This window comes from Brachyhypopomus gauderio, chromosome 15, assembly GCF_052324685.1.
Source record: "Brachyhypopomus gauderio isolate BG-103 chromosome 15, BGAUD_0.2, whole genome shotgun sequence".
Classification (NCBI taxonomy): domain Eukaryota; kingdom Metazoa; phylum Chordata; class Actinopteri; order Gymnotiformes; family Hypopomidae; genus Brachyhypopomus; species Brachyhypopomus gauderio.
The window spans coordinates 4700975-4720595 of NC_135225.1; the positions used below are offsets into that span (position 1 = coordinate 4700975).

The window sequence follows — 19621 nt, forward strand, 5'->3', positions numbered from 1 at the left end:
TTTGTTTGTTTACATTTTGTAAATTATAACAAGCAGTCGTATTCTTTGTGGGGAGCATTACGGAAGGTGGTGGAAGGGGATTTGTATACTGTTTGGCTGTATGTTTATTGAGCAAAGGTGTTGGGATCTGGTTCTGGAAGACCTTCTGGTATAACACCTCACAAGGGCTTCCGGCCCACACCGCCTCTGGCTTCAGGACCGCAACGTGGTGGTCTGAACCATGGACCTGCACTGTGCTGCAAGCTAAAATATCACAGCCATAATCTCTTACTCTGTTCAACACTCGAAGCATGTTCATCTGTGAATGAGGCCAACATAAACTGCTTTAATACAGCACTGGTCCTACAGAGCAATGTAGCATCTGTTCTCAAGGCTGAAATAATTTCCGCCTCAAGACTTGAAGGAAATCCTTGGATTTTTAGAAATAATCACACTTTTTAATCACACTGAGTAATCACACTTTTCAAATCACACTTAAGTTAGATTTTTTGATAACATTTTCAACCAAAACCAGTCAACTGTAAAGTCCAGACATGTAGTTCTCTAGCTAAGTTTAAAAGTATTCTCTTTCATAGCATTTTAAACTTTACCAAGCCAAGCCAAAGGAAACCTGTCTTTCTGTTACAGCTAAGACAATAACTCGGAGTTATGAATAATCAACATTGCCTCATTGTTAAGAACTTTTTACAGTGTGCAACTTTTTACATGTGCAATCTATTATCGACTGCTTTTGCAGAACTCTGGCGTGCAATTCTCTTAGCCATAAAACTGGTTCCGTCTTCATCTTGCCCTCCATATTTGAGCTTATCCAGTCTGTAGGGCAGACTCAGACGTGCACCACGGGCTTGTGCCAGAGAGTGTGATTGGGTGGTGGGGGTGACTTTGTGACCTGTTCACATGGCTAATAAAACATTCATAGAGGGAGAGGAATTCCAGTGTATAGTTTTCCCCTGTCTGTGATGTTTGGAATCCTGTGGAGACCCCATAGAGAGCGTCATTCTGTCTGCAAACAAAGGCCTGCTGTTCCCCTCTGGATCGTCACGGGCTAGACGATCACCACCAACTACCCGCCACTAAGCTAATCAAATATTTTTCTTCCTTCATAGAATTTGTCTGAATAAATAGCTGGGGTTTTTTTTTTAACCCCCTCTCCCCACCAAAAGATTAAAATAAATAGCATCAGGTATTGTACCACGACTCATACAGGTGGCAGAGGGTATAGTGAGGCCTCGTGTTAATGGAGGGGTAAAGACTGAGCAAAGGTTGACTTCAATTGCTCCTGTGACGGCCTGTCTTGCCCCAATAGCCTTTCCAGCATACGTGGAAAATGCCCTTAAACCCGCCCTGCAACATTCTATGTTATTATTTGGTTTTTAATTGGTTTGTGACACTGTAATGTTTCACTTTAATTATGTCCCAGCTCTGTCGACAAAGGCCAAAGAGACCATTAAAACAATAAAGGCTCTCTGTATTATCCCTGAGAATGATTTGTGATAGCTTTAGACAACAGCTTCTCACTGAAAGGGCATTTTGAAGTGTGCTTAAGTTAAACCACTTGGCACAAGAGGCTGTTCCCAGAAAATAAACATCAGAGGTCAGATATATTCCCGCAGAAGTGATGTCTATTTACATTGCTGACACCAAAGCCTTTGGCATGTGTTTTTCCTCTCAATAGACACTCTATGCAGAGGCGAGCCATCAATGCTTTGTTTTGTATTAACTGTGATGGCTGATCATTTTTTGTGGTCTGGTTTTAAAGGAGTCTTTCAGTGGCTATGAGTCTTACATTTCCTAGCGATGAGAAAGGGTTTCTCAACGGCTCAGAAATAAAAATGACTTGATTTCATGGGTAGCATCATCCCTTTGGAATACGAGCCACTTCTTGACTCATGGCTGAGGTTCGAGCCGTTGGTTTTTGGGGTCTTCAGCAGCAATTCCCCCACCCACCTCCTCTGTGTGAAAACGCAGCACTCCAGAGAAGTGATCCTCGAGTTTTGGCTCACCAGTATATGTTATGGATTTGCATACAGGAAAATTCAACAAGGCGACCTCCAAAGTCTCAGTGTTGATGTTACATTCACAAGGACACGGTTCTATCCATTAAAGTCCATTCCGTGAGCTGCTGTTTCCTGAACATGTCCCAGAGGCCCACGACCTTTAGCTTCACCAGCAGCAGTTAGAAGCAGGAAATTACGCTCACCAGACTGAAAGCTAAATCCTTTAATTGTTCCGATTCTGCTGAAGCATTATTGGATAATGGAATTCTAGAGTAAGGGTGGTGATAACTGACTAATGGCTGCATTTTTGGGGTTTTTTTGCATCTAATTTGCATTACTTAAAACAGATTCCCCACTGAACTAACCATATTTGCTCAATAACAATCTAATGACTTGTCAAACTGTACTGTAACTGACACTGTAACTCTACAGTTCAACTGAGTCAGAGAGAATGATTTGCAATTTCTGCTCACCTTTGGATCTTTACCTTTTTCTGTGAAGTGAGATAAGATCACAAGAATAAAGTGGTGTCACATGTTCACAAAAATTCAACACAATACTGGTTGAAAGAAGCAAAAAGAGCCGACACCCTGTTTTTGGACATTAATAGCCGGTACTTATTCTAAAAAGTGGAACCCCAAAGTGCCCCTGTGACCCATACTTCGAATGCTCAATAACATCCTCAATACAATAACCGCGCCTTGTGAGACTGAGGTCTGCTCCCCTATGCACCTGAACTCTCAACCTCAACTTCCTCAGAAAAAGAACCAGTATCACATGTCTGCACATTCATTAGGAACCAAGAGGGCTTTCATTCACTTCCTCTATTGAAACAAATGAATCCTCCTTCGCCAGTCTGTTATTTTCATTTTATTGGGGAGGGGGTCGTCAACATAACTGTGCCTGGGTTCACCAGAGACCACTAGATTTGACTGATAGCAAGACGCCTGATGCAACGTTAGCACCCTAAATTACAAGATAGTGGCACATAACCTTTCTCAACTACGCAGTGTCACAGAATGTGATAACAAACACTGTTTTTATTAGAAATATAAAAAATTCAAAAATGGGATTGGTCAGTGGTGTAGCTTACTCCAGAAATCCCATGGAAGCACATCTCAAATGTATCTACAGTTGTGGCTCTATTCTATGGCCAGAGGGAGTCTGAATACCCAAAGGTTGCAGCAAGCTTCCTTCCCCTCTCTGTAACCTATGCAGTTTATATATTTTTATTGGGTAGTGTTTCAAACAGCCCCACTTAAATACAGACAGGTAAGGAAACATGTTGACTGTGTCTAGACATTTGAAGTTGGACTGGTTAGTGAACTTGTCTTGGTCTACACCAAGTACGATCAGATGGCTTTTGTGATATATTGCATGAGAATGCTGTTTTGGAAGGGCAAGTTAAAATGATGGATAGCAAAGTGTTCTTTTGGTGGTTTGTTTACTAGGTCACTGGAAAGGTACGTAAATTAAAAATAGGTTATCATGTCATTTTCAAATTTGCTATAATGTCACTTTCAAGGGAGGAGAAATTTTAGGTGGCACCTTCTGCTGTTGCTTGTTTACTAAATTCCAGATCTCATCGCTAGTGGTAAGCAGCACGATGATCATCCAGAATGATGATACTGAAAAATAACTCACAGTAACTTTCTCAAAAACACGGTTCAGTGGGGCCTTCTTATCTGCTTCAGATTCTACAGATAACTCCTTCACTTGTCCTCCAGAAAAAGGCCTCGCTTGGTATTTCAGACGTGAAAGCAAGACATGCCTTCATTCTATGCGTCTGCACATATGGCAGTGGCGAGAACCACTTCTGAACAAAATCTATAGGAGAAAAATAGTTTAAAGTAATTATTAAAAGTAGATCTATTTCCCCAGTAATCACATACTGAAAATTAAGCTGTCTTTATGAGGAAGTGGTGTATTTACATTGCTTTATGCATGAAGATTACAGGCTGCACTCTTTAAATAGGGGACTTGTGGCTTTGTCTCTTGAAGTGTATTTGAAGATTTACAGTAATAGGAGAACATTAAAAAAGCCACAATAACATTTCAGGAATTCTGGAACCTGTAGTTTGAAAAGAAAATACATTTTTAAAAATATCATATCCATTGTATCTGCTCCACAATTAAAACTAATGGAACGATTGTGAAAGCTATTTTGGAGCAGTGGAGTCAGTTCACCTTTTTAACACTTTTACTTTTACAATTATTTGCACTTCTGTAGCTTCATCAATATTAGGTAAGTAAAAGTATGTTTAAGTAAGGTTTAATGTCTATTTAATTAAACATGTGAAATCATCATTTTGGTTTTTGTTAAATGGGTAATAAACCTCATTTGCACATTTTTCACCATTATTGAAAAAAGAAAAAAAAATCCCACAAGCTGAAAGTACCAAATCAACTTTCAGTATGTGGAGATTCACTGTTAGGTTTCTTCAGCACTTGAAGTATAGATATACCATATGTCAACAGGGACCAATCATGGGACAGTAATTGGACAAATCATTGTTTTATGTCCAGCTGTGTTTCATTACATCATCCAGTGCAGGCAAGCAAGAGGTATAATGTTGATTCTAGATGTGGAATTTGCATCTGGAGTTTGTTGCTGTTGTCTCTCAGCATGACGACGGAGGAAGTACCCATGTGAGTATCCACCAGACTAATATGAGGCTGAAAAACCACAGACACACACATTTGGTGTATCTGTTTGATACAATGTTAGGAAGCAAGAAATGACCAGTGACTTTAGCAATAGCAAACAACCTATCAGACCGCAGAACACCACAGTAATGGATGACCCGAGAATACATTCAATCAGAAAAAAAAAAACCTTTGAACAGATTGAAACCATTATCCAAGCAACTGAACAGATGTCCCACAGATTATCATAAAGAGAACAATACATTATCGTGACCTCGTAGGCTTTACCACATGATGAAATCTACTGCTAACCCTCAAGAACAGAAAAGCATGGTTACAGTTTGCTAAAAAAGCAGAGTAACACAGCAAAAAGGAACTGTGCATAACCCAAACTCTCCTCTCCAGCCGTGAGAGAAGGTAAAGTGGGTACGTGTCTCCGCCTGTGGAACAGGCTTGTCCAACATACAAGCATGTCAAATGTGTTGATCCCTCCAAATGTCTCCGAGCATAATGGGTGACACAATACCTTGCAGCAGAACAATGCCATCTGCATAAGTAAATACAAGCCTTTTTAGGGCCGAGTCAATCACCTGACATGTGTACCACTGAACATGCCTTTCACTTACTGAACACAAGGCATGAGGGAAAAAAGCCCCTGTGATAAGGAACCGTCCATGGCAGGACAGAAGGTCACGTCTATGCTGCTGTTCTTGTCACAGGAAGTCACAAACTGCAAAAAAAAAAAAAAAAAGTATATGGTGCCAGCTACCAAACATGATATTTATCGTGTACAATTCTATTAATTTTCCATTTAGCTGCACCACCTGTCCCACGTATTATGTCACCGCACACACCTGTTCCAAGTCGCCCTGTTTTGTTCCCCTATTATTTAAGCCCACAAGTATCTGCTCTCAGTGGTGCGTGTTGCCAAGCGTCCTGGGCCTGGAGTCGTCGCCTGGATCTGATCTCGAATTCCTTCATCTCCAGCTTTTCTCCGCACACTGAGCTATACCACTGCACTGTCAGCCAGTTGGCTCAACTTGAGCTGCTATGGAGAATAAAGATCCTCCAAACTTTCACTCGCCATTTGCTCCCTCTTTGCGGCCAGCATCTGAGCTCCATCTTCCTGAAACATAAGCGGGACCATCGGGACCTTAAACTCAGCCATTATCTCGTTTTTAAATTCACTTTAGTACAAAATCAAAAGCAACTACAACTGCACCACTATCCAATTATTTTTGGGCCTGCCCTGCCTACCAAAATCCTTTATGTTGTAATCATTACCAGATCCACTTAACTCCCTTTTGCAAGACTTGTTCTGAAATTAATGGGCTTCAGCTAAAACAGTTGAGACATGGTATCAAATGTCTTTATGATTGAATGGTCTTTAGCAACCAGGGTGAGACCCACTCCTCAATGAACTCTAAGAAGTGCATGTTTAGCAAAAGTATTTAAACTTGTCCCTGTAATGAATGCTAGTGAAACACACCAACACTTGATGTAGACAAAATAACAGATTAAAGTACAGAACTGAGGAACAGTGACATCATTTCTGGAACTTGGAAAAGTCAAGAGGAAGAACAATATTCAAGCTCAAACTAATTCATTTAAAAACAGCAGTTTTTCTCTTTTCCTGGGAAACATTTAAGTAAAAATATTTAGTGAAGTAATTTCCTCAACATGTTCTTGTTGAGAATTATAGGCCTAAATTAAGCTGAGATCTCAGAAAGAGATCTCTTTCTGTCTAAATTCAAATGAAAGGCATATAAGAATTTGGCTAAGCCATTCATTAAACTTTTCCTCTAGGAAAATCAATCTAATTGGTTTACCTCCAACACTGTCTGAATTTAGAGCCATGAATTACATGATGGACGCATAAATATGCCTTTTGTCTGAAGCTCCCTGCCAAGTGGTGGCTAGGGTCAGTGGCAAGACGACGCAGCTGTCATTTACCTTATTCAGCATGTCAACCTGTCACACACGCATCGTCATCCAAGACCCCAACTTTTTTCCTGCCAAGAAAAAAAGTATCCATGTACTAGCAATCCAACCTACAATCAACAATACACAAAGTAAGATTCATAGATACGCATCACGTATCCCTGATCCCTGAAAAGTTTAGCTGAGAGATGAGCAAAGCTAGCATATGGCAATCGAGAAATAACCTCATGGTGCGTCTTCTTTCATGAAAGCATTTAGCATGCACAAAGCAGGGTTTGTTCCTAGACTAAACTCTACACTAAGAAAGGAGGGGTCAGTATTGAAGGATAACTAATTCTGATTGACAGGAAGCCAAAGATCAAAGCCAGGAAGCCCAGCAATCCCAGTAGTGAGGGCTAAAATCATGTTAGCCACAAAGCAGCCGCAGCAGTGGGTCTGTGCAGGCTGGACAGCATCAGAGAGTTTTATTACCTCTGGTCCAAGATAATGGGGCACACTGCATGTCCCCACACAGCCAAATGAGCTCATCCCCTCTGCTGAGACACTGGCCTGAACTGGACAGACAGGAGGGAAGCGTCTATGTTAACGGAACTCTCCCCAGGACCATGGGCACATCACTGACATGCAGACACTTTCTGGATCAAATTTCTATGTGTGTGTTGTACAGAAACTGGCCTGTTTTTGTTCTGTGTCATGGGGGACAAAGAGAGAGAAAACACTGTTGTAATACACACACTAAAACTCTACAACACACTAGAACACACTAGAACTCACCAAAACACACTAGAACACACTAAAACACACTAAAACATACTAGAACTCTAAAACACACCAGAACACACTAGAACTCTCTAAAACATTATCTGTCTGAGACTCAGGCTAAAATAGACTATAGGGAGGATGAGAAGAATGGTGAACACATTTATTATAATGTCCTAAATGTCTGAAATATTCCATTGATTGTGTGATGGTGTGAGAGTCCAAGCATTTGGAGTATGCATGAAGTGATTGATGAACAGCCCGACAGAGCAAAGCACCACAGGGCTAATTGTGTTTCCCTCTCATTGCCATATAGCCAACACAAACTGGGAAGAACAAATACAAACAAAAGACAGCCAGTAATTGACTTGCTCCCTTTCACAAATGGCTTGCAGTTGCTGACAGTTACAGACGGATGTTTAATATAGATTTGCATCAGTGCCGTGCTCACAGTGAAACTTGGAAACATGTCATTATCCCCAACGAACACATCATAGAAGATGGCGGTCGTTTTAATCGTTTGGTGATCAGCTACAACACTACTGACAAACTCAGTAAAAAAAATATTTGACGGTCATGGGAAAAGCTTTCAGTAAAGAAGTTGAAAATGCCATGAGTAAAATAATGAAACAATAAGTTATGAGAGCTACTGTATTTCATAGAAAATGTTCTGTCTAATGAAGACATTGTAAAAGTTTTAAATAAGTGAGTGACTAAGCTTTAAATCAGTTTCTGTGAGATGTATGCTGTAATTCAAACAACATTAACATCTAATTAAGTGCATCAAACTGATAAATAGTAAAGCATAAATCAGTGCATATTGTTGTATGTCCAGAAAACATGCAGAAAGAAATGTTTAAATATAAACATATTTTATAAACATAAATATAATACACAACCTTCATTCCTTAGATTCCCCATCTTCAGTGCTTCCTGACCACTAACAGATTTGTGGATTTTATACATAAACTCCATAAACGGATGGGAGGGCAGTGTTTAAATAGAAATAATAGCAGTTTACAAGCCCATGAGGCCACTAGCTGTTTGGTAATAAGGGGTAAACATACTGAAAGCATGAGCCCCACAGAGTTGGTCTTCTTAGCCAGGAACTTTTGCTATTTATTACCATTATTTCTTGGCAAGATACATAATTAAGAAGCCATTCACACAAGTTAGAAAAAAAACAACATGCCAAAATGGGCCAACACTTTCATAGGTACCAACAAAGATGCCAGTGAATGGTTACCTCCAAGAAACGACGGTCTTCAGCGACCCAGAGTTAATTTGGATTCCTTCACCCCTGTAGTCTCTTTTCTTCAAGTGTAAAAGAGGTGCGGCGTTCTGAAGCTTGGTGACCCAGCCCTCGCCACAGTCCGGCAATAAAAAACTGAGGGGAAATATAGCAAGGGAGTGTTAGCTCTCTCCTTCGTGATTTATTCTCTGATTCACTCAGTAACAGTGTCCTAGTGGGCTCTGGGGCTTTAATGCAGATTTAAGGCACATTCATGTGTGAAATGAAAGGGAGTCTCTAGTGGGGTCCCCAAAGGCCAGAGGAGGTGTTTAATGGTGTGCCACCACTGAAACAGCCAGACTCTTAACAGCTCCTCACAGAACGGCAGTCACAGAAATGCATTGTGGGCATGGAAGTTCACACATGGCAAATAAACAAATAAATAAATAAACACAAAATGGATGGATGGATGGATGGATGGACATATGGATAGTTAAAACCAGAGGTGATCGAATCATTCCTGGTGGGTTTCATGTACTGAATGCCATTGATAAAAACAAACAAAGAGAACTTAAAACATCTCAAGCCAAATGCCTCGCTGTATGTAACATCTCACTGCAATTAAACAAAAAGAACGCTACAAAAAACACTTTGTAAAATGTTGCCATATCACTAATTCAGTGACAGATAGAGCCATATTCTACCAATCTATTTAAGCAACGTATGGTGGTTTGAGGGACATGTGCAGAGCTCACCGCCATCCCTGAGGTTTCACAAGTTTCCTGATGGTTGCACGCTGAGCTGCTGGAGAGGTGAAGCCCACTGCAGCTCACAGCTCCTGTTGGCTGGTGGCGCAGCGCGTCAGCGTCTCACTCACCATATGGCTTTGTCCCATGTTTTGTGGCGCTCAGAAGAAATAAGTGGATATTCAACAGGTTAACTAAGGTATTGGAGTTGCTGAATATCAGACTTTACTTTTTTCGTTACTTTAGCAAGTTGCTGAAAGAAAGAAACAACATCAAACGGAAAATATATACGGAATATATATATTTTTGTTTTTCGGCGATGCTGTCTACGCACGGGCTGTCCGCATAGGACAAAACCCATTTACGCGCAGCTTGCTATCGCAAATTCCGCTCAATCTTACACTTGCTTTTTTAAAAATCTTTAATATGGCGTTTAAACACGTCTTTCTGGTGCATCTGCTAACTTTCTGGATCAGTTCTGTTGGCGGGGCAGCGTCGGAGTCAGATGTGAGCCACAGTGTTGTGGACATGCCGCCTGCGCTCGGTGACAGCGCAGCGCACGTTTCCCAGCACATGTTGAAGCTCTACCACACATACAGCAGAGAACTCCGTGGATCTAAAGATGAGAACACCGTGAGGAGTTTTCAAGCGAAGCCTGGTGAGTTGGTTAATGTATCATAGCTTTTGATGTTTGATCACTTCCCTGCAGACACTTTACCGTGGCAAATGTGTGCGACAGTGTTTAAAGATTTCAGAGGCTATAGTCCAGACAACTGTTCATAAGGCGATAACGCTTCCCCCTTTTATCAGCTGTGGTCTCAGAGACTGGAAACACTGATTTTAACTAGACATTGACCAAAAAATACGCATTATCTCTGTATGTACTTTTTATGTAGGCCTATAGATTGAAAATTATACGATACACCTGGATCACAAAAACATTCGATTTGCATTCATTCATTCTTTCATTTCACTTCATTCATTCATTCATTGTTGTTTCAGAAAGTAAAGTCTTTAACTGACAATATTTTAGGTATTAGATCTGAGTCTGTGAAAGACTCAACTTGAGAGAGATTACGTATTTTGATCTTCTAAGTGGTTTCACGAGGAAGCTTAAATGATCATGTCCTTATGCTATTAGCCGCTGAGAAATATTACATTATCCCAGTTCTTTGTGCTTTCTTTGTAACCTGCACACTGAACAATAAGCTTGTTGAACAAGTCAATTTTCATAATGAATATGTAACTTAGACATTTCTGTCTATTTCCCTACAGAAAGCATAGAGCAAAGAGTTCTGTACCAGCTCAATCTCAGTTCTCTCCAAGACTCTGAGGTGATTCTTGCTACCACACTTCACTTCTTCTTCGACAAACGTCCACGTCAGAGGTCCTGGTTCTGCAAGCGCCTCAAGAACCCTTCCTGTCGCATGCAGAGCCTTCACCACATGCCCTCGTTTCGCCTCCTTTTCCGAAGCCCTTCTGCGGCTTCTCCTGTGGGGTTAAATCTTGGAAACATCACCATATATCCACACAGACGGGGGATATGGCAAACCAAGGATATATCGCATATTATAAAAGAGGCAAGGCATAGGAAACATTTTGTGATAACACTGGAGTTTGACTATGGAGAAAAGTATCAGAGGTATCAGGACCAGCTTTCAGCATCTACCCTGCCGTACATACTTGTATATGCCAATGACCTGGCCATATCAGAGCCCAACAGCATAGCCTTGGGTTTACAGAGGTACGACCCCTCCCCTTCAGAGGAGCAGACTACTCAGTCTCCAAACTCCTCACCTGACATGCGCGTCAAGCGGGACTTGTATTTTGCTGACCCCATCCAGAACAACGAACTCCCAGAGGTGGAATACAACGACTTTAAGCAGCACGATATGTGGGAAAGCACTTACATGGTGCTGAAGCCAAAGTCCTCCAGAAAGGAGCGGCGAAAAAAAGGCCAGGAGCACGCTGACGAACCGAGCACGTCTCAGGTCCTCAGCTTTGATGAGAAAACCATGAAGAAAGCACGGAGGAGACAGTGGAGAGAACCTCGCAGCTGCTCCAGGAGGCACCTCAAGGTGGACTTCGCAGACATTGGCTGGAGCGAATGGATCTTGTCCCCTAAGTCCTTTGACGCTTACTACTGCGCAGGAACGTGTGAATTCCCCATACCTAAGGTCAGAACATCCAACAACACACTGGACACTAGGAGCTCACATATGTTAGAGTGAATAGTTCAGACATGTTGAAATATTTAAAAATGATTTAGAAAGTCACTGCTAGCCAGAGTGTCTGAACAAAGAATCCCTTCAGAGGGTTTTCAGTTCCAGCATAACTGAAGCACACAAGCTTTATGTGTAATTACATTCACATAATGTTAAGTTTAATAGGCGAGGGGGTGTTTTTGGAACACATTTTCTTTCTTTCCCCTGTTTGAAATAAACCAGTTGTGGAATTTGTCAGAATAGGGGGTGATGTACAACCCCTCCTACTCACAAAAAAAGGCCAAATTAATTTTGCTTTAATTTAGGTATAATATTATTAAAATATTGCATAACTTCACTTTCAGTCTTTCTGCAGTCTAAATGTTGGTTTTTTTCCCCTTTAGATTGTTCGCCCTTCCAACCATGCAACGATCCAGAGCATAGTGAAGACAGTGGGCATCATTCCGGGTATCCCAGAGCCATGCTGTGTACCTGAGAAAATGAACTCTCTCACTGTAATGTTCCTGGATGAGTCCAAAAACATTGTATTAAAGATCTACCCCAACATGTCTGTCGAGTCATGTGCCTGTCGGTAGATTCTATGGTGACTAATATTGTCGCAGATATGGAAAGACAGCCAGGCAATGTGGTTTCAGCACAGTGAAACCGCTGTGAACAGGTATAGTGCCTGTAGTTCACACCTATTGTACAATGCAGATTACAACATTACAAAGTTGCGTTCTTGAGGGTTACACACCCTCCATGTACACTGTTCATTGTGACCTCCACTTTTACAAATCAAGTTTTTCTTTTTATCTGTGACCTGTATTTTATTTTTGGTGGGCACGTTTCTTTGAGAAAAATCCCACGTGTTAAATGTATTGACAACGTGGTTTGGATGTTCATCAGATTTTGTATTGCTGCTTTCTTTGTGTATACAACGTCGTCATTATTTTTGAGATGCTCCTTTGGTCATAATTATGAGTTTTGGATTATGCTATCTATCATTTATATACCAGTAAAAAGCTTGTGGAATTATGGTGTGAAAATGTAATGGTGTAGGCAGAGGTTATTTAAATGTTGCTATGTCAACAGTAGGTTATAGCACTCTTAATGCTACAGGTTTCACAATAGTTTAAAGAAATTTAAATGCTTGATATTTGAGTTACTTTACATAGTGTATAAAATCTGAATACATACAAGTATCTGAACTAACTGAGTTTTCATGTCAGGAATGTATAAGATAGCATGAGCAGAAAAATATTACTTTGTGATCCAGTCTCAATACTACTAAAAGGTTTTGCTAAGCATTGAACTAATTCTTGTCCACTAGTACTGAAAAGTTACATTTGAACTGTTTCAAAGTGGTTGTGTGTCACAAAGAATCTGGATGTTTCTACATCTTCTGATAGTTTGTGTTGCTCTTAGATACATAATACAAGAGTTGAAAAGCCCAATAGTGAATAATGAGGTGAATGTGCTATTATCTCCTATTAATTTCTACATAATAGTATTTAATAAGTTCTTCTGAAATATTTTGAATGAATGTGCCTGTAAGTAAAATGTGTTGATACATTATGATATATTTAGATGATGCTGTATTTTTGTACGTTTTAAATTATGAATTGAAATTAGCCATATGTATAGTAAAATGTAGAATAAAAATATATGCTTATATCAAAATTGCATTCCTCAGAGCCTTGCTTGTGTATTAGCATACTGTCCTGCTTTGTTCTAAACAAGGTTTCAAAGCCTTTCTTTGAAGGATCACTAAAGTACTGAGGGAAAACATTTACTGCTCTGTGAAAGTATCATTCTCCACTTCAACATCAAAGAAACGTACAGGTGGGTCTCGTCTCCCCATCCCAAATCCACAACCACTTCAAGAGCTTCAAGGCTCCAAGAACAGTATGTTAACATTTTCCCCAACAGATGATGTCACTCAAACACTATTTGGCTGAAGATATGCCACTGACAGGCAAACAGAAAAGTTACTGTTGAATAGTTTGGATTTGTTTGAGGTATAAAAAACGAGATGCCATTTGAACATGTCATGTTAAGCTCTGAGGTTTTCCACTAGAAGGCTTGCTGGTGTATTTTTCTAAGCCAGTTGATTTCAAAATCAGTTAATTCATAATTTAAATATACATGTTAAACAACACTTAAATAATGGGATTTTATGAGAGATGTTTTAAGTTTTGTGTCTGGTTTTATGACTGCAGCAGGCTTAGCTCAAGGTGCTGGTTGCAGTTAAAATGGCTTCACACTGTTAATCAGAGGAGTGAGGAGTTTTTTTCAGACACGGGTGATAACATATTGACAGCATGAATCTATTTCTTAACCTTCACACTTATTATATTTCATTAATATAGCAAAATTGAAATAATTCAATCTTTCAATGATCACATGAAAAGGAAAAGAGGCAAAGATACATGCATTATTGCGTGTAGGTTCATTTTCTTCTTAGTCCCACTACTTTTCATCTTAGGAAAAACTACTCACTATTTACAAGCAGTGGCAAAACTAGACATGATCTCTAAGATGGAATTGCCAGTCAATACTTCTGGGAAGCATTTTGATAGAATTCATCTCAACTGCAGGACACTAGAGATTTTATCACTATGCAAATACCAAATAGTTTCTAAGCACACAGCGTTTAGCTTTTCAACTGAGATCAAACCAGTTAATGCCTAAACGGATGGAATCCCTTATTGATGGAATTTTTTTCGTATATACATTGGAAAACTGCTTTTCTCAGCTCATTAAAATCTACTGAAGTCAGGTCTCAATGCAATATTATGCAATTTGTTTGATTGTTAAATTTTCTCACAAAATGTAAAGGCACCATGGCAGCATGAATAACTTTGATATTCTGACTTTCCCATGAACTTCCTCTAAGTGCTCCGAGTGCCCCCCCAGCCCCCCCACCCCAGCCACAGTGAGGCGTCTGTGCTGTAGTCAGAGTCTCACTACACTTCCAAAGGTGCATAGACACCTAGTTGGAACTGCACATTACAAGAAATAAGTCATGCATTCAAATATGTTACAAAACATGTTTTATTAATATTTTACATATTAGTTGAAGAACAATCTGAAGAATTTTGTGCTCTCCAAATATGTTTTTTTTTTTTTTGCAGGTACCGTTCAAAATTTAGTTAAGAGCGCACTCTACAGGAATTTAATAGTATGTATATTTGTATGTATGTATGTATGTGTGTGTGTGTGTGTGTGTGTGTGTGTGTGTGTGTGTGTGTGTGTGTGTGTGTGTGTGTGTGTGTGTGTGTGTGTGTGCACATGCCCTATAGTCGTTTCATTATATGTGATAATATACTGATTTGCATAAAGTTTTAGCCACTTTTTTATTCCCTAATATTGTACATATACACAAACAAAGAGAAAAACACACCCTGCTCAACATTAGGAGGTTTTCATTTCTGAACTATATTTAACTGATTCATTCTCATTATAGCACAAGAAATGTGTTCCTTCAGTCGGATATTTAACTTTTCATTTTTTGACCTGCATTATCTTATGATAATATTGGCAATGTATTCTGCTTCCACTAAAGTTGAATTAAAAGAAAAAGGAAAAAGGAAAGGTGTGGCAAACCTAACCACTGAATGTGTTATCTTCAAATATCATCAACCCTTCCCAATAGACAGCCAATACCAGCAAACTATTAGCCTGTTTTTAATGTGGGTTACTGTCTCTTGAGCAAAGAGATACAGTGATTACTAACTAGGTTCCTGCAAGCTCATTCTTTCAGATGTTGTCCTGACACCTGAGTAGACAGCTATCAGTGCTTCTGTCAAAACTCACACAGGCATGACCTGTGGGGAGCCAGACCTAGCCACTGCAAAACCAACCATGTCATTGACAAACATACAGAAATTGTCCTTCTTATCCTTGAAGACATTTTCCACAAAAATGCTTTAAGATATACACAGTTTGTATAAAGAACACTTTTATGGACACTGATTCAGTGAGTACGTAAGTGAATTTGGAGAAAGAAGTGAGCTCTGGTCCTTTTTTGTTTCAATGATTCAATAGTCAGATGAAATATCATAATAAAGACCTACATTTGTCATCTGATAGAGTTGTACTTTGTTGCATTTCAACTTTGAAAAATAAACAGATATATAGCTTCTTGATTTATAGCCATTTTCCATAATGTGATCATTTTATTACAATAAACATCAACCCATTGCAAAACATCGGTATGACAATTTTTCAGATAGCAAGGACATCAAACACAACCAATACATAAATCACAATCAGACGGCTGCATTACATACACTCCAAAAAAACTGGAAAGAAAGAAAGAAAGAAAGAAAGAAAGAAAGAAAGAAAGAAAGAGAAAGAAAGAAAGCCTTTGTAAATAAATACATATTTTTCTTTTGGCATTGTATTGATGCAGTGATTATAATTGAGCAAGTCCGTATACATTTGTAAGAGATTATTACTATCACCGTAGTGTATAAACTAATAATTGTTAGATACAGTAGCCTACTCATTTAGGAGGACAATGCCTTTATCTGACATATATACTATATCTAAGTTTAAGTCGGGCTGTTAGAGATGTAAATTAACCTAAACGTTTAGGACACAATATCAGATATTGCCCATCTTTAATATCTACATATCTACTGTTCCTGAGATTTAAAAGGCACGCTTTAACTAGATGCAGGATACCGTTATATGGAGATGCCATTATGGATCTCTGTGGCCATCTTGTGGAGATACTTTGCATTATCGCGCATAATCAGTGTCAACTAGTACCAATGCAAAGTGTGACTACAACTTTGATTTAATACAACACTCAGCAAATGGCGATAATGAAAACAAAACTTCATCATATGATGGGTCATGCCGACCAAATCTATAGGCACCATATCCGCTTTTTAGTCCAAGAAAAACATGAATTCCCCTAATTTTAATTTATCTTATAAAATTAATACATCTACTCAATTCAGTTAATATTTTTGTATTTGCGTTCATCGTTTCACGTCTCATATATGAAGTTTTTATTGTACTCTGTCCCATACAACCAACAGACAAACTTTCCGGGTCTTCCTTTTCTGCAGCTAAGAGTTGTAAGACTTGCTATGTATGCAATGTGTAGGCTATGCTCTATATCACTGGACTGCCGGACGAACTAAACTTTACAGTGATGTCCCAGAAAAGTGCTTTGTGGATTCCTCCTTCAGTTGTGAGAGGTCATGTGACGTGAGAGGTGATGGCGCTCACGAAAGTACTCGTTACAGATGGGACAGGTGAGTTTCTCCTCTCGTCTCCTCCGCACCTGAGACTCCGTGGCGAATTCCTTTTTATGATGGGACCGCATGTGAAATACCAGGTCAGAGGTCATCCGAAACGACAGGTTGCATTTAGCACACCAGTTCTGCACTGAAACGGCCAACGAGCTGAACGTAGGAGGAAGGATGCTCAATGAAGGGTTGGCTTGTAATTGGCCGTTGGTCCAATGCTCATGTTGGAAATGGTATGAGCCTTTAGATGGACCGGACATCAGTGTCTGGGTGCTGGGGTCACACTGGAACAGGTGAGAGGCCAACAGGTTTCTGTATCCGACAGTCTTGGAGTTGTACGTTTCTGAGATCTCCGGGGGTTTTTGTGGGCTACATAGTGGAGGGACTGGACGCTGTGGACCCTCGGTGTTGAAACGCTTACTGGGTTTACAGAAGGCGCTCCTCTGCGGTTCGTGGGCCCTCCCTGGAAGAACACACGAGAATGCACTGGAACCGGACTGAAGTCCCACACTTGCCTCCCCGTCCGGTTGATAACTTGACCCAGATTGGTTTTGCCTCACTGCATCTTTTAGGAGTGTCTGTTCATATTGGGGTTCTGTTGATTTCGCAGTATCGGAACCGCTTTTGTCGGTCTTTTCGTAAACGGACATACTATCCTCGCTTAATTTAATGGATGGTCCCATCAAATCTTGGTCATATATATCATTTTTGCTCATTTCCGTAATGTTTGTGTGATTAGTGATGTTTGTTTTCTCCAGTAGAACAGGTTTTCTGCTCCGTGGACTTAAAGTTTCTTCGGGTTTCCTTTTTCGTGTCGTCAAATTGTCCTCAGCATTGCCAGGTTTTTTATGTTCCAGGTCTCGTGCGATGTTGTGAAAATCGGTGACTTTGCGCTGCCGCTTCACTTCCGTTTGTTTCTGTTCGCTGTCTGCTCGAATTATGTCGGTTCTGACTTGGGCACACAAAAAGCGACAGTGAGCAAGAAATGGGTTTTCGTTCTTGAAAATCTGACCACATCTTCCACACAAGAAGTCTGTATGAAAGAATAAAGGATACAGTGATAAGAGAGGGATCCGTAAGTGAACAACAAACCCATCAGTGTAAGCAGTTCTGGATACACGCGTTATAACCAGCAGATGTGCTTAAATAGCATATAATTAAAGAATGAGGTCCTTCACTACCAGAGTAACGCACATTGTCCTCACCTTCTGAAAGGGCTCTTGTTTTAACGTCACTGAACCCCAAAAGACGAGACAGCTCTTCATCATACCAGACAAGCAGCTCTTCTCCTTGTCTGACATCTCGAATAGTCCTAAAATACAGCTGGCCACTCTTCAGATAGGCTTCTGTGTTCTGCTCCTCTGTGTTCATTGCAGCCTGCACTAATCTTAGCCATGGTACCACAAATGGAGAACTCTTCATTGCCTCTGGGTCCACCTGTTGATAGATTTTATGACAAATATATATATGTATATGTATGTAAAGACATGGTTATGTCTGTACATACATGGTTATATATATATATATATATATATATATATATATATATATATATATATATATATATATATATATATATATATATATATATATATACATGGACGTAGTTTTGATTTCACAAGTGGGGGGGACACAACCTGGGGTGGCGAACTGTTAAGCGGGGGGGGGGGGGGGGGGGGGGGGGTGCTGCATGATCCTAGTGCTAGATTTGTCGCTATTTGGATATTGGTTTTTTTACCGTTAAAAAGTGGGGGGGACATGACTTTGTCACTACTTAAATATTTGGTTTTAACTGTAAAAACTGGGGGGGACCAAAACCGGCTTTTGAAAAAGCCGTCCCCCCCCAAAACTACGTCCGTGTATATATATATATTTTTTTTACACATACATATAGTGCAAATACAAATGTGTGTATAACTTACCCGGAAGACAAAGGATTTCTCTCTTTTGTCAAGCGATTTCAAGGCAATGAAGGCAATTGTGTCATAAAACGTATTGTGAAGAACGCAAGGTCCGAATGATGTTCCAGCTGGTATATCCTGTGTGACTTGGACACTGCTAAAAAAATCTGTGACATGATGGTGGAGAAATTTGCTGTCGTTAGTCCAAAGAGACCGTGGCATGAAGCTCTGCTCCATCGTTATGTCCTGAAAAGTGTATATCAGTAGTTAGATATAGGCAAAATTATTTTTGTCACAATTCATAGACGTAACCACAGCCTACCAAATACTTAGGCCTTCTAACTTGCTTAAACGAATTCGTGTTGATTTTTTCAGTCTGCACTTCATTAATATATATTTAATATAGGTAGGCTATATAAATAAAATGTAATATATTAACATGTATTAACGATATATATATTAAACAAATCATTACTCATGCAGTTGAGTAATGTCACATAGCATTTGAGTTTTCTTTCTGAATCCATAATACTAATTGTCCCAAGATGACTGGTAAAGTATAATAAATAACTGAAAATTTACTTAAACCTCTAGTTCAAACTCTCATGTGTACTGACCAGTTACACAAGGTAAATTTTGTATCCCCACAGTATTTATAAAAAAGGCTCTGATGAAGAATTAAAAATGACCGACTTACAGATATAAGATGGTCCAGATGAACCGAGCAGATGGCCTGTGCTGCTGTGTGACCACAGCGACGTCTTCTCTCCACTGGATTCTGCGCAGAGGAGACACGGTCTTATCCACAATGAGGATGATGATGGTCCTTCGAGGCGCGCTCCCGTTCTGCTCGAACCCTCTGGTGGCGTTTTGATTTGTGTCTCTGCAGTTTCTCTGGCGGACTAATTAGAAAAGGGGGCAGTCAAGGC

At 39.9% G+C, this 19621-nt stretch overlaps 2 protein-coding genes and 1 long non-coding RNA gene across 4 annotated transcripts; 1 reads left to right on the plus strand and 2 right to left on the minus strand.

Moving 5' to 3' along the window:
• Nucleotides 1–419: 419 nt before the first annotated feature.
• Nucleotides 420–11362, minus strand: LOC143476746 (uncharacterized). 2 transcript variants are annotated; one of them, XR_013121379.1, is made up of 7 exons: nt 11231–11362; nt 9330–10811; nt 8590–8730; nt 7056–7138; nt 6597–6655; nt 5498–5769; nt 420–5373 (listed from the first exon to the last, which is right to left on the minus strand). It is a non-coding gene; the product is annotated as an uncharacterized LOC143476746 (long non-coding RNA). The 2 variants fall into 2 exon arrangements; XR_013121378.1 differs by lacking the exon at nt 420–5373 and having other exon boundaries at nt 5384–5769.
• On the plus strand, nt 9747–13175 carry gdf10a (growth differentiation factor 10a). Its single transcript, XM_076975085.1, has 3 exons — nt 9747–9978; nt 10596–11497; nt 11929–13175. The coding sequence occupies exons 1-3, from the start codon at nt 9747–9749 to the stop codon at nt 12118–12120; spliced, it is 1326 nt and encodes a 441-aa protein (XP_076831200.1). The 3' UTR covers nt 12121–13175.
• A 1668-nt stretch (nt 13176–14843) lies between these two features.
• On the minus strand, nt 14844–19565 carry znf488 (zinc finger protein 488). Its single transcript, XM_076974568.1, has 4 exons — nt 19390–19565; nt 18714–18938; nt 17997–18228; nt 14844–17824 (listed from the first exon to the last, which is right to left on the minus strand). Exons 2-4 carry the CDS (start codon nt 18927–18929, stop codon nt 16728–16730), a joined length of 1545 nt encoding a protein of 514 aa, XP_076830683.1. The 5' UTR covers nt 18930–18938; nt 19390–19565; the 3' UTR covers nt 14844–16727.
• Between the last annotated feature and the right edge of the window lie 56 nt (nt 19566–19621).

What these genes read in the sequence shown, in the direction of transcription:
- gdf10a (XM_076975085.1), top strand. Translation starts at nt 9,747, where the DNA reads ATGGCGTTTAAACACGTCTTTCTGGTGCATCTGCTAACTTTCTGGATC. An exon ending in GAGTTTTCAAGCGAAGCCTG is followed by an intron (nt 9,979 to 10,595) that starts GTGAGTTGGTTA and finishes ATTTCCCTACAG; the next exon opens with AAAGCATAGAGCAAAGAGTT. An exon ending in GTGAATTCCCCATACCTAAG is followed by an intron (nt 11,498 to 11,928) that starts GTCAGAACATCC and finishes TTTCCCCTTTAG; the next exon opens with ATTGTTCGCCCTTCCAACCA.
- znf488 (XM_076974568.1), bottom strand. Translation starts at nt 18,929, where the DNA reads ATGGAGCAGAGCTTCATGCCACGGTCTCTTTGGACTAACGACAGCAAA. An exon ending in AGAAATCCTTTGTCTTCCGG is followed by an intron (nt 18,229 to 18,713) that starts GTAAGTTATACA and finishes ATCTATCAACAG; the next exon opens with GTGGACCCAGAGGCAATGAA. An exon ending in AACAAGAGCCCTTTCAGAAG is followed by an intron (nt 17,825 to 17,996) that starts GTGAGGACAATG and finishes TCTTTCATACAG; the next exon opens with ACTTCTTGTGTGGAAGATGT.